This window comes from Lichenostomus cassidix, chromosome W (assembly GCF_008360975.1).
Source record: "Lichenostomus cassidix isolate B80296 chromosome W, HeHo_3.0, whole genome shotgun sequence".
Lineage (NCBI taxonomy): Eukaryota > Metazoa > Chordata > Aves > Passeriformes > Meliphagidae > Lichenostomus > Lichenostomus cassidix.
Genome location: NC_139510.1, coordinates 23,382,135 through 23,395,305, shown reverse-complemented (window position 1 = coordinate 23,395,305; position 13,171 = coordinate 23,382,135). Strand labels below are relative to the sequence as shown.

At 38.8% G+C, this 13,171-nt stretch overlaps 1 protein-coding gene across 4 annotated transcripts; it reads right to left on the bottom strand.

Moving 5' to 3' along the window:
- LOC146425718 (activated RNA polymerase II transcriptional coactivator p15) lies at positions 1-12,638 on the bottom strand. 4 transcript variants are annotated; one of them, XM_085041520.1, is made up of 5 exons: positions 12,557-12,638; positions 10,885-10,957; positions 9,100-9,219; positions 1,593-1,701; positions 1-250 (listed from the first exon to the last, which is right to left on the bottom strand). In XM_085041520.1, the coding sequence occupies exons 2-5, from the start codon at positions 10,954-10,956 to the stop codon at positions 171-173; spliced, it is 381 nt and encodes a 126-aa protein (XP_084897646.1). In that variant the 5' UTR covers position 10,957; positions 12,557-12,638; the 3' UTR covers positions 1-170. The 4 variants fall into 4 exon arrangements, with proteins under 4 accessions (XP_084897646.1, XP_084897647.1, XP_084897644.1 ...); XM_085041521.1 differs by having other exon boundaries at positions 12,564-12,582; XM_085041518.1 differs by lacking the exon at positions 12,557-12,638 and adding an exon at positions 12,206-12,402.
- Positions 12,639-13,171: the final 533 nt, after the last annotated feature.

The window sequence follows — 13,171 nt, the reverse complement described above, 5'->3', positions numbered from 1 at the left end:
TCACTCAGAATACACTTTTAATGCACATAAAGTATTCATTTTACAAATAATTTTGCAATCTAAATAAATAAACAATAGCTTGGAAAACAATATTTTAGAAAACAAATGCCAATGTAAAAAGACCACTTAAAACAACTAAAATGATAAAAGTTTTCTGTATAGCTCTGTATTTACAATTTTCTTACTGCATCATCAATATCAGAAATCTGTTCCTTCAGCTGGTTCCACTGTTCTGGATTTAAAGAAATACCTGAAATGCATTAAAAAATAAATACTTAGGACAAAAAAAAAATTGTAGCGCAGAATCTTGCATAATTACTGACAAGGCTGGTTTCATACACAGTGTACGTCACAACTATTAATGCTTAACCTACCTCAAGTGTAACAACCACCTCGGTTACAAAGAAACTACTCATTTGGAACAATTCAGTTAAACTTTAGACCTTAGCTTATCTCCTCACAAAGAAAATGAGTGCAGTATAACAAATTCATTCACAAGTGTTAGCTTAAACACAGAAATACAGTGCTGGCCTTGACAGAAGGTGATGCTGTGCTGATTTTTTGCCTTTTTCTTTTATATATTCTCTGTATTCTTAACACATATATTTGTAGCCTATTATTGTATTAGTGGCTAGTTTTCCCAGTAGTTTTCCATACCCTTTCCCTAGGCAGAAAGGATACGGGCCCTTGGAATGTTTTGTCTATCTTGTTTCTCCCTGGCTACCAAGGTTGAAAACAGCTCTTCAAGACACATTTTCATAAACAAAGTACAGCTAGTACCAAGGGGGGGGGGGGCTTCAGAAAAGGGTTGAACCAGAAGGGGGAATTACCTCATCACCTGTGCTTCTAATTGGGAATTCTTGTCAGTTATGCTAATTTGCTAAACTTATAAAACTGCATTCACCTATGGGGGGTGGGCTTTTGTGGACATTTCCCATATCTGCCCCTGGAGGCTTCCAATAAAGACCAGCTTTTATATTACCTCCTATACTAATATTATCTTGAAAGTGTGTCGTTTCATTTCTAGGGTCTTTAAGGCATCAAAGGCGGTACAAAAAGAAACGAGGAAATCAACCATATTCCTGTTGGCTCCTAAAAAGCCATACCTCTGTGGACTGAATTTCTATGCACTTTTGAAGTACCATAATTCTGGGGTTTTTTCCCCTCCTGTTTCTTAAAGCACTGTGAATAAGTAACATTTTGGAGAGAGTATTGCCACTCCCTAGCGCTCAAAAACCAACATGGAAATCCAATTGTAATAAAAGCAAGAAGTAGAGTTAAGTTAATCAATGGGAAAATGTATGGCTATGTATATAACTCCCATACCAAATCTGTGTGTATTCAATGCCTCATTTTCCATAAATTATGGGGGAACAATTTAGGAAAACAGACTCAGGCCAATGAAACCACTTTGCTTTTGTTTATAATCTACAGATAAAACAAATCATATGTTAAAATATAAATCATTAATAAGTAAAAATATTACTCTAAAAATACCACATAGTAACAAAGTATAGAAATCTGATATACAAAGATCTCCAGCAAACTGCAGACAATGTTTTAATACAAAATAACATGAAGCAGAACAATACCTTTTCTGCCAGGCTTCATTTCACCTTCTTGATCCATCCAATATTCTCTAATATCAATTAAGACTTTTCCTTTAAAGTCACGAACACTGACATACCTCATTTTGCCAATCTGTCAAAACACATATAAGGATATTTTTTAGATATTTTACATATTACAGCATTCGCTTTTCCCAGCAGTATCAGACATGGACACGTGACATTGCACACTGCAGCTTATTTTAGACACCAGTAAAACAACTATATCAAGAGCTTAATCCAGAGCAATCAGTAGGTGAATAAGTAATGTCAATATAAATGGATGAACAACTTAAAACCAGTTGAGCATTCAGCATTCAATGCTCAATGCAAGAGTGGCTCTCCTAGAAAAAAAAACCTGTCTTCCTAACAAGCTTATATCTTACAAAACCCACTAATTTACTGTTTTCTGAAATAAAGTTTTGCCTCTATTATAACCATCTTTGTTGATAACAGTTGTAAACAAACAGGGAAGAAGGAGCTATACTCCCAAATCTAAGTTTTAGTCCATTCCATATGTACAGAAATCAAATTAGATATTCACATGAGATGGGCCCAATTTCTAACTGGTCTCCCCCCCCCCCTCTTTTTTTTTCCTTTTTCTTTTTTAAAACACATTAAATACAGATGGAAATAGAAAAGCCACCAACTGCCCCCCACCTGCTTCCACCAGTTCATTGGGACACTATATTAGAACTGTGGTTAAAAGACTGTACCAAATGTTCAAAAAAAAAAAAAAAACCATCCAAATACTTTAAGTTTACCAACATAGCAATGGTATGATATTGTGATAATGGCTGCAAGTTCCCCACACCCCTTTCTTAACGACTGTACTTGTCACCTATTGTCCTGCCTTCCCTACTCCACATAGTCCTAGCCACGCCCCCAGTTTTCCCTATTGGTTCCTGTACCCTAACCCCACGTGGCCCTGGCCACTCCCTCAGGTTTCCCCTATTGGTTCCTGTACTCCTAACTCCGCCCCTGTACCTCCCCTGTACCCAGAGGTCACTGGGCCTGTGTGCTGTCCCTGCCCCTCTCTGTTTCCCTATAAAACCCCTCACCCTCCACCATCTTGCTGTCTATGCTCCACGTGTGTCTATGCTCCACATGTGCTGAGCATGTGAGGCCTTCGCCCTCGAGGCATCTCTGCCTCGGGGAGGTCGTTGGCCTCTGCTGCACCATGCAAATAAACATCTTCCATGGACACAACGCATAGACCCTCCTTGCCTCCTTTATCACCGCCGGTTGTGGAAGCAGACGAACCAGAGCTAGCCTTATGGCTCCCTGGCTGGTGAGAGCGCAGTGTCCAGCCCTGGGACAGAGGGTTTGGAGCACTGAGGCGCTGAACCGGGCTGGGTAGAGAAGCTCTAGGGTAAAGCCTGCTGTAACATCCTCTAAACCGCAACAGTATGAAATGACTTTGAAATATCAGAATTTCACACAGTGGCTTAACTGAATTATGAGGGCTTTTTTTTTCTTCTCCAAAGAAGGGGCAAAGGGAAAAGAGACAACAGGCACACTACACATTACATTATTTAGGCTTTATCAAATTTGAAAAAAAGTTCTAAAAAAACCTATTTGTTCACATAAATTCAAAATATAATATGAATCTGAGAACAAGAGATTTGATAATAATAAAACCAATCAAACAATTAATGTAAGAAATTCTTAGTATTCTGTATGTGCTTTCTGAATACACTTTGTGAAGAAAGAATACATTATAAAAATTTTTAAAATAGAATATTCCTTCCCAATAAAACATTAGTTTTAATTTTCAACTTCCTTAATTCACATATCTTGCACTTTGACATAATTTAACAGGAGACAAAACACATCTTACTAGCATTAAGTCTAACCAGAAAGCATTAACAACTCTCCAATCAACTAAAACCATCCACGGGTGTTTAAGTCTGAAATACTAAGGCCCGAACAACAGGCCCTGGGCCAAAGTTGACCAATAGATGAACCTTCCAACCAAACATTATATGTATCCACTCATTAATGAAGTATTATTAGCAATATGATATATGTATCCACTCTTTAGCAAAACATGTATTTACCTTTCCGTATTTAGAAACTGGACAAGGCTACATCTGGCCTTGTCTGGGGTGTGGGATCAAAGTCAACTCCCTTGGTTCCTCCTTGAGCCCTGGCCAAGCTTTGGGAGAAACCCAACAGGAGAATAAAACCAGATGTTCCCACATTAGAAGTAATGGTAGTTTATTATAAAGGCTGGGCTACTCTCACAGTGAAGTCGGAAGCCTTGTTGCCTGCAAAGGTGGATGCACTGCAGGATTTCCCAGTTACCAGGAGTGGTTATCCAGTCCTTTGCTGTGACAGCTTCATCCAGCTGATGATTGCAGATCTGGATGAAGGGGTAAAGTATTAGGGTAACTGGTGATGTATCTTTCTTAATCACTATAGGCAATCTTTTGTAGTAATGATAAGGTGAATTGCTTAGCTTATCCTTTTATGATTCTTTGCAGTTTAGCATTATAGTAAATTACACTATTCCTTAAGTTGGTGTCTGTGTCTTTGGTGCTGACCCTACCCACCAGCAAAACAAAGTCATAAAAGTTATTTCACAAAATATACATAAACAAATAGGCTTTGTGCTTGCTTAAACTAATTTTTCTTCTTATGCAGATCATGCTAAATTAAGTCTAAAATTTATTTTTAAACAATTGGGACATCTTTAAATAGCATAAGCCTGAAGCAGTTGCTTTCCTACTTCAAAGCATCCTTTAAAATAAAGTTTATAAGATAGTATTTTGTGATTGATTTATTAAATACTTTCACAGCACTACAAATTTAACATTCAAAAAAAGGTATTATGTCACAGTAGCTGAGTTCTTTCAGGCCAATCTTGGTAACATGTCCAAGTCCATCAGCACTGCTGGAAAAGGATATCCTAAATAGCCTACATGAACATTTATTGGTTTTCCCTATAATGCTTCTGTGACTTTTAAGGTCACCTATAAACCACCTTCAAGCAGTAGTACTCTTCAACACCTTTTCCCCAGATCTATCAAAGACTATTAGTCCATTGCCAAGTAACTCCAGATTTACTATAAGAAAAAAATCTGATACAGTATAGCAGATCATAGCTGCAAATACAGTAAAGTGGTGCAGAATTTGACTATTAAAGATAAGGCTACATGTCTTAATTCAACTACAGTAAGGTGAGGGGCAATAATACAAAGTACACAACATTTATTCATTCAGTAAGTCTACCTTAAATGTAAACAGTTTCATATGATAATACTAAAATTGCTAGATTTTACACCACTGCCTAGATTTCAGCTGAATGCTCACATAAAATTTCAAATATTTAGGTAAACTCAATGCAAAACTGTTGTCACTGTTGAAAAGCTTTAAATGGGCTTCTAAAGTACAGTTTAAAAACCACAAACCTAGATTTTGGCTAAGCAAAGTGATGTTTCCTGAAGTTCATTTACCTGCAATTCTGGCATTGAATAATTTCTGACCAATTTTTTTTTTTTCACACAGCAGCTGGCAGACCTAGAATAATTTCACTCCTCTAAGACACCTTTGTATCTCTGTAACAACATATTAATATTCCATGGGCTGCATTAATTACTAGCAGGGTAGCTACTGCAGTTCAACCTTCATAAACAAGATCATATGCTTTTGTGCTGGTTTTGGCTGGGGTAGAGTTCATTTTCTTCCCAGTGGCTGGTATGGGGCTGTGTTTTGGATTTGTGCTGAACACAGTGTTGATAATAGAGATGTTTTTGTTATTGCTGAGTAGGGCTTGCACAGAGCCAAGGCCTTTTTTGGTCCTCATATGGCCACAATGGTAAGGAGGCTGGAGGTGCATGGGAGGTTGGGAGGAGATACAGCCAGGACAGGTGACCCCAACTGACCAAAGGGATATTCCAGACCATATGACATCATGCTCAATATATAAAGTGGGGGTAAGGAGGAGGAAGGGGGGGATGTTATGCATGACAGGCCCCTGCTCTCTTGGAGATGGCTTAACACCTGCCTGCCCACGGGAAACAGCAAATGAATTCCTTGCTTGGCTGCGCAGTGCTTGGTTGCTGGCTGGGGTTAAACCAAAACAGTTTTCTATTAAATATCACAACTACTTAGATATATTATTCTATTAAACACAAGACATTAAAAACACTATTTCCAGGTTTCCATTTCTTACAATAAAATGCACTGAACTGTGTCTAGGTTTGTTTCACAGCTATGCAACTGACTTCCTGTATGAGTTTCAGCAACCATCTTCTTCACTATTTTGCTTCCTATGTCCTGTTTGCCTTGATTAAACTGTATATATATTGTTGAAGAAAAAACAGCAAAAACACTCATTCTTTCTTACCATATGCATAGCATTAGAAGAAGCACAATAAACAAATATAAACTTCTAGAATAGAGAGTCCTGCAAACAGCAGAGATCTATAATACAGCAAATTGGTTTAGCAAATTAATTCTGAAACTTATGTGGTCACCGATGCATTTCACAATGTCCTGGTTCCAGCCAGGATAGAGTTAATTTTTGAAGTAGCCATGAGGTGGCATGGCTAAGACAGGGAGGTTATTCCATACCACCTCTCATCATTGCTAGGGGCAGGGGAAAGGGACTGTCATTTCTGAGGAGAATGGATTCCTTCTGGTCAAGAAAACATGGCAGGGGAGCTGTCTGGTATTGTTTCTTGCTGGGGACTTTCCATGTAAATAATTTCTTTTGTATGCTTTTGTTATTAACATCATTGTTGTTATTGTTCATTTTCTTATCTTATCGCTGTTTCCAGTAAATTGTTCTTATCTCAACCAGTGATCTTTGCCTTTTGTGCCTCCAATTGGACGGGAGAGGAAGAGGGAGTGTCACATGGGTTGGTTTTTGTTTTTTTTTAGTGTGAGGAGTAAATTGGAGAATACTATTGCTAAACAATGACACACAATCAATCACATTGCAGACCATCACAAACATGTATTACCTACTTACTTATCTACTTTCAGGAGCCTATGATAGGTAAAGACATTACACCAGGAAACTGAAGAACTTATTTCTCACAAGTGAAAAAAGCAAATTTGACCCAAACTTAAATAGACGGGGGGGGGGGAAGCCACACATGCAACAGGCAAACTACTTTTCAAGTAACAATTTCTGTGAAATGCCCAATCATATAACGTGGCTCCACTCTGGATAATTAATATTAATACTTTAACAAACCTAATCCAAATCAGGCATAGGTAGATGACAGGATTTGTCAAATTAACCAAGGCACATGATGAACAACTCACATTGGCTTGAAGCTACAGACAGGAATCTAACATAACATGAATAATGCTTGTCCTTAGGGCCTCTAGTAATACATCACAAATGGGAGTAAGGTAAATTTCCACTCCCCAACTGCACTCAAATCCTTTAACAAATTATAAAGTATACTAGGCTACCTATAAAACCTAAAAAGACCAAGACGTAAATAAATAAAACAAAACATACTTGGTCTCTTATACTTAATTCCCTTCTTCTTACAATTATTTTATTCTTTATGATTAGTTTCAAAAATACCATTACAATAACATTAGTTTCAAACAAAAATAATCAAGTGTAGATCTTTATGAAAATGCTCAATCTTCTGAATACAGCAGTCACAATGAGTTCAATATTAAAGGAAGCTGTATACTTTAAGAACACAGCCCAAAGATGTAGAGCAGCAAACCACTAAGTTTCATGTCAGTTGCTATCATTCCACCACACAATATGGATGCCACAGAATTTCTGACTATCATATGAATGCTTTACAGCCTCATTTCCATCAACTGAAGACACACTTGTAAGTTATGCTGCAAAACTACTTGCACATGGATCATTTTTATTACCATGGGGAAGCAGAAAGGAGAGATTCTAGTATTATTAATATTCCTAGAACAAACAAAATAATACCTACAAAATTAACATGCAACTAGATCTTCTAGCATGCTCTCTTGGGTAGAAAGAAGAGAGGGGGAGCATCCTCAGACCTACAGTGCTATTTCTACACTGAAATAGGTGCATCTTAGTTAACACACATAAGCTGATGCTACAGGAAAAAAGCACATACATAACACAACAAACAATCTAAAAAAACTTTTGTTGTTGAGTAACTAAAAGCAGGCAAACTTAGGAACACTGATGTTTTAGGTCAGGGCGATACTGAAATATTTTTTCTGTATTGTAGTCAACACTGGAAGAATCCTGCTCTTAGATTAATACAAGTTCTCTACTGTCTGTTTTTAGTAACTTATTACCTTGGGTCAAAAAAGGTTGAAAGAAATCAGAGCACACAAATACTTTTGCTTTTATTTGAAAGTTTTTTTGCTTTGGTTGGTTTGGTTATGGTGGTTTGTTATGTTGCTTTGTTTTTCCTCTTTTTTTTTTATTGGGAGGGCATTAAAATTAACTTTTCTCCAAGGCTGCAATTTCTGAACCTATTACTTACAAAAAAATCCCAAACATATAGGCTTTATGTGATGTTTGAATTTTAAGTGCAGTTCACCTCATTAGATGCAGAAAATACTATCTCATTTTTCCTACATGGATCAAAGCATGCCCCAGAACTAAAAGTATTATATTCTTTCTTCAATGGACAGGCAGTTATGCCCAGGGTCTTAAATTGAAGCTCTCCCTCCAACTATATATACAGAGGAAAGTGAAAATCGACACGGGCCTTCACTAGAGCGTCCCCCCATGTATTACTTTGCACAGCTACAGCCCAAAACCATTTATTTTGCCTTACTGTGTTGGAACCATCTTATTAGGCACCTCTCCCATAACTTTTCACAAACTTAAGAATCAAAGTCTCTAAGAATTCAAGTCCCTTTCTCATCCCCTGCCCCTTTCGAGCCAGCTAGTCACAGACATTTAATAAGTCTTGATCCACACCCCTAAAAAAAGGAATTCTGAGCTATGCATATTCTTGCACAGCTTTCAGCACACATTGCTTCCTCAGCTAACCCCAGGATATGTAATACCCTGAACTCACAAATGTTTCTGGCTACTGAAAAAAACATACATTCATCCTATTTTGACAATGTCAAAAATTGCAACATTTTTGGATTTTCAGAGAGAAAAAACTGCATCATAAAGGAACAAGCAAAACTTATTCAAAGATACTGTTTTAAAAGACAATAGCCAAGTTCCCTTGACCTAGCTAAATAGGAATTACGGGTCCATATTTTGGGTTTCCAAGACTGCCCTGATCTAATATTTACAGACAAAATGACTACCCAGAGAATTACCACATGCAAAGACACGAGGGTTAGAATCAATTGCCACAACTCTGATTGTTTTACTCTATTGAAACCCAACAATGCTTTTTCTCAGCATCTCATCTGCATGGTAATCCCCTTCAGCCAAGATTTCAGGAGAGCAAGCACTATGCTATCATGATATTCAGATAGCCTCATAAAATTTACACAGATTATGAAGTAAATGGTTACCTTAACCAGGCTCTAAGAGAGTCACCAATTTTACCTGAAACATATTCTCATCTCTGTTACTGCTTTGCTTAGAAGAAGCTGCACCTTTTGAACTTTCACCAGTCTTTTGTTTCTTTATAGGCTTTTCTGGAACTACTTGCTTTTTCCGCTTTGCCTTGGAGCAAGAATAAAAAAAAACAAAATCATGAACCACAACTCATTTTATAAGTTATAAAAAAAGTTTATGTTAGAGGTCACAAACTACTATTATGCAATACACATTATCACCTTCCTCCTGTGAAGGCAGGAATCCAATACTGTACATTTAGACTGGAACAAAAGAAAAAAATCTTCAAATCAGCCTATTTCTGTTCTCACTGAAGCTTACCATAATAATTTGGCTTTAAAGGGAAATTAATTAGATCAAAATACATTTCAAAAAGCCTACTTTCTTTGTGCAGTAATACTGTCAGTTTAAATTAAAATCTTAAAGTCTGACAGAAGTTTCACTTTCTAGAGAGTGCAATGAAAAATGGGGAACAGCTAATAACTCTGCTAAAAAATAAAAGTAGATAAGATAATGAAAAAAAGATCTGAAAAACCAAATCAAAGAGATTTTTTTTAAAATTAAAGTCCAATCTCTGTTCATATCATGATAAATTAAGCATGTTTTTAAAACATTCAGGCGATATCACCTGTAAATCAGATTACTTTGCTAGCAGATGCTACATTTCCACTAACAGTTATATAGTAATCATGCCCACCCTAAAGAAAGAATAATACAAAGATAGCAAAAACTATTCTCACCTGCTAGAATCATATTGTAGATAACCTCTTTTAAAGACAAACAGCTCAAAAACATATGGGAGGTTGTCATAGGAAAAAAAAAACCAAAACCAACCACCTTACTGTCCACTGAAGTTGATTGACTATGTCTTATTAGGAATACATTTCCCAAACAACTAAAAAACAAACAAAAAAACAAACAAAAAAACCAAACCAACCTGACCATTTTCTCTTATATTAAGATTTCACAAAATACCTAATTTGCTAGGTGCAACCAAGTCATATTTGAACCAATTCAGTAAATCAGGCGAGTCTCTTCACATACCGCACTAAAAGACCCAGTGTCTGCATTACCACCCAGCACTTAAAGATAAATTGACTGTTGTATTCAATTTGTTTGCAATGACTGATATATCTATACAAATTTATAAATTAAATAACTATTAAAAAATGAAAACATTACATTTATGCATTTAAAACAGTTAATGTTAAAATTAGCAACTCAAAAACATTCAGGTTGGCTCTGTTTTTAAGTGAGAAACTAGTAGATGGTAGTACAGTAAACGTAAAGCTCTGAAACATAAAAAGAACATGAACAAGATAAGCAAGTGGCACGTGGATGGCAAGGAAAGTGGAGGTTTTTGTTTTGGATTTGTAAGTAATCCAGATATGAAAATGAAGGTGGGGGTTGTCCTCAAAATTAGTTCAAATTCTTACCACCAGAGGCAGCTTATACAGAAGCCTTCTATCACTTGCCACAAAGCAGCAAAGAATTCCAGAAGCTTGTGGCTAGATATACCATACAGAAAATCATGAAGCAAAACGCATCTTAAGAAAAATGTTTACTGCAAAGCAAAAAGTATCCACCCAAACCATAGTCTTGGGGGGTGGGTTTTGTTGGGGTTTGGTTTGGGAGGGGGTGTTTGGGGTTTAAGTGTCTGAAAAATCATATGGAATGACATGCATTTTGTGACATAACACTCAACTAATTCCTTAACCCCAACCTGAAATATAACAGCTAATACAGTAGTTATAAACAGCATATAATGTTCACCTTTTTGTCAACTTCGCTATCTGAATCACTGGCAGATGAGCTTGAAGACACAAGTTCCTTTGACTTAGGCATTCTAGGAAGAGAAAGATAACATGAGAACACTATACAAGGAATACGTCCCCTTATGGCTAGAAAGCCATCTTCAAATCTGTTTGGAAAGACTCATCTTATTCAAAACCCTCCTGAAGACTTTCCTGCCTTTTCATATAACCTTTAATACACATCACAGATGTGATCACAAACACCCTTCCCTCTTATAGCTTTTTGCTGTGACTGCCTTATATGCAATATTTTAGATTCTGAACTGCTTACAAAATTTTTCACCAGCTTCATATTCCCTCAGGTATGGTAGATAATATAATGAAAAAAATACAATATAAAACTGGCGTCCAGATGAACTCTCAACATTACATTCATAAATATAAACAATTAAGGCCCCAACACTACATATATTCTTACACGAGCATTTTGCCTAGTTGAAATTGTAACAGCTGCATAGTTGTCATACATGAAGCTAAAGTTCCCATCGTTAATACAAAAGTCTGAAAATATCTCAGTTACAGAGAACTACAGTACTGCAATTAACATTTCCATTGCCACTTTACCACATCAGTCACTAGAATCTATTCATTTACTAGACAAGTAGACATTCAACTTTCCTTGAGTACATGCTGCCAGGTGTACTTCTACATCTCTCTAGTACGCAAACATGATTAGATACAGCAATTTAACATCTTGCCTGCTACTAAAAACTCTAACAAAAACCACGCTACAGGATGGAGGCAGGCAGGGGAGAACTGGAACAGGACAATGCAAAAATAAGCACAGCAATGACATGAAATAGGGAAGCTGAACAAGAAAAGTCTGATACGCGGAGGGCGGGACACCTACAGAGGACAACTGCAGAGTCCGCATCAGGAAGGGAGAATAACAATATGGAGGAAGATGGAGGCGGAAACTAAAGGAAAAAGAAATGGGATGGGGGGGTGTCCCCTCGTGAGAAACTAGCAGGCAAAGCGTGAGGACACCGAAGCACCGGGGAGAGCAAGGGTGGAATGAGACGGGACAAGAGAAGACAAAACAAAGTAACTGAGAAAGACAAGCGAGTACGAACTAGGAACACCAGATAGGCGGATTACTGCCGCCATTTTCCTCTCCTCTTCCTCTTTTCTACGGCTCGTGTTGCCCCCCAAAAGAACGGAGCGAGAGCCCGGCGGGGGGGCGTGGGCAAGAACACCCAGGTCCTCCCAGAGCAGGGTGGCAGCAAGAAGGATGCAGGTTACCGGCGGTAAAGGAAAGACAACACAATACACACACGCACATGCACAAAAAAAAAAAGTTGAGGGTCGTCAGCGGGCAGGGCCTGATCCCGGTGCGAGGTGAATGGAGCTGGGCGGTTCCCCAACGCCATTTTCTCCCTCGCTCAAATCCTCTTTGCCCCCTCAACATGGCAGCGGCTCCTACTCCCGCCCCAGACCCGCTCCACGGCAGGGCATTCCTCCCGCAGAGCATGGCAGGCACTCGAGGAAAAGGGGAAGTCTCGCCACACGGTTACCCAGCGCGCCTCTGCTACACCAGGCTAGGAGATGCCGAGCGCCCTACAGTTCGAGGTGGAGGATAGAGAACACGGCAACAATCCTAACTAAACACGCAAAAGAACCCAAATGCTCACGTCTCACTTCGTACGCGACTCCTCTACAACCACCAAAGGAACAGAAGAGATTCATCGCAGAATCCCCGCCCCAGCCCTGCACCACGTGGGAGGGAGCAGAAGGAGGTGTTTAAAGGGGACGCGTACCTTTCTAACTAATTCCTACCTCCTCCGCCCTGACTAGGACAGCCGCAAAAAAACCCAAAACAACCCAAAAAACTGGCTTCCACGGGGCTAGTCAGCCGCATCATTCCAATCGAGGGAGCCCGATGGGACCGACAGCAGGGCCCTACCTGAAGCCAGGCCCCGTCGGAACTGCGGCCCCGCTGAGGGGAGGCCTGAGCTCCACTTGGTGACTGTGAGAGGGGACCGAGAGGAGGGCCCTTACTGTCTAAAAGGAACCCTTAAAAATAAATCTGTAAATCGTTGTGGTTTTTTGCACGCTGCAGCGGTTCCTCGATCTCATTTACAACCGCCCCGCCTGCAGCCGTGTGCAAGGGAAGGAGGGGAAACGCTCTGCTGTAGCTGTGTTGACTTTGCATACTGAAACCGCAGCACGCTGAGGGCGCTGTTCAGAAAAGTGCCGGTTCTCCTTTCTGTCAATGTGTGACTTGGGTTTTTTCTTCCTGGAGGGCT

Bases quoted from the DNA above. Each gene is read 5' to 3' on its own strand.
- LOC146425718 (XM_085041518.1), bottom strand. From the start codon at position 12,396: ATGCTCTGCGGGAGGAATGCCCTGCCGTGGAGCGGGTCTGGGGCGGGA. The intron at 10,958-12,205 runs GTGCGTGTGTGT...TTCTCTTCCTAG, and splicing joins AACTTTTTTTTTTTGTGCAT to AATGCCTAAGTCAAAGGAAC. The intron at 251-1,592 runs GTATTGTTCTGC...AATGCATTTCAG, and splicing joins AATGAAGCCTGGCAGAAAAG to GTATTTCTTTAAATCCAGAA.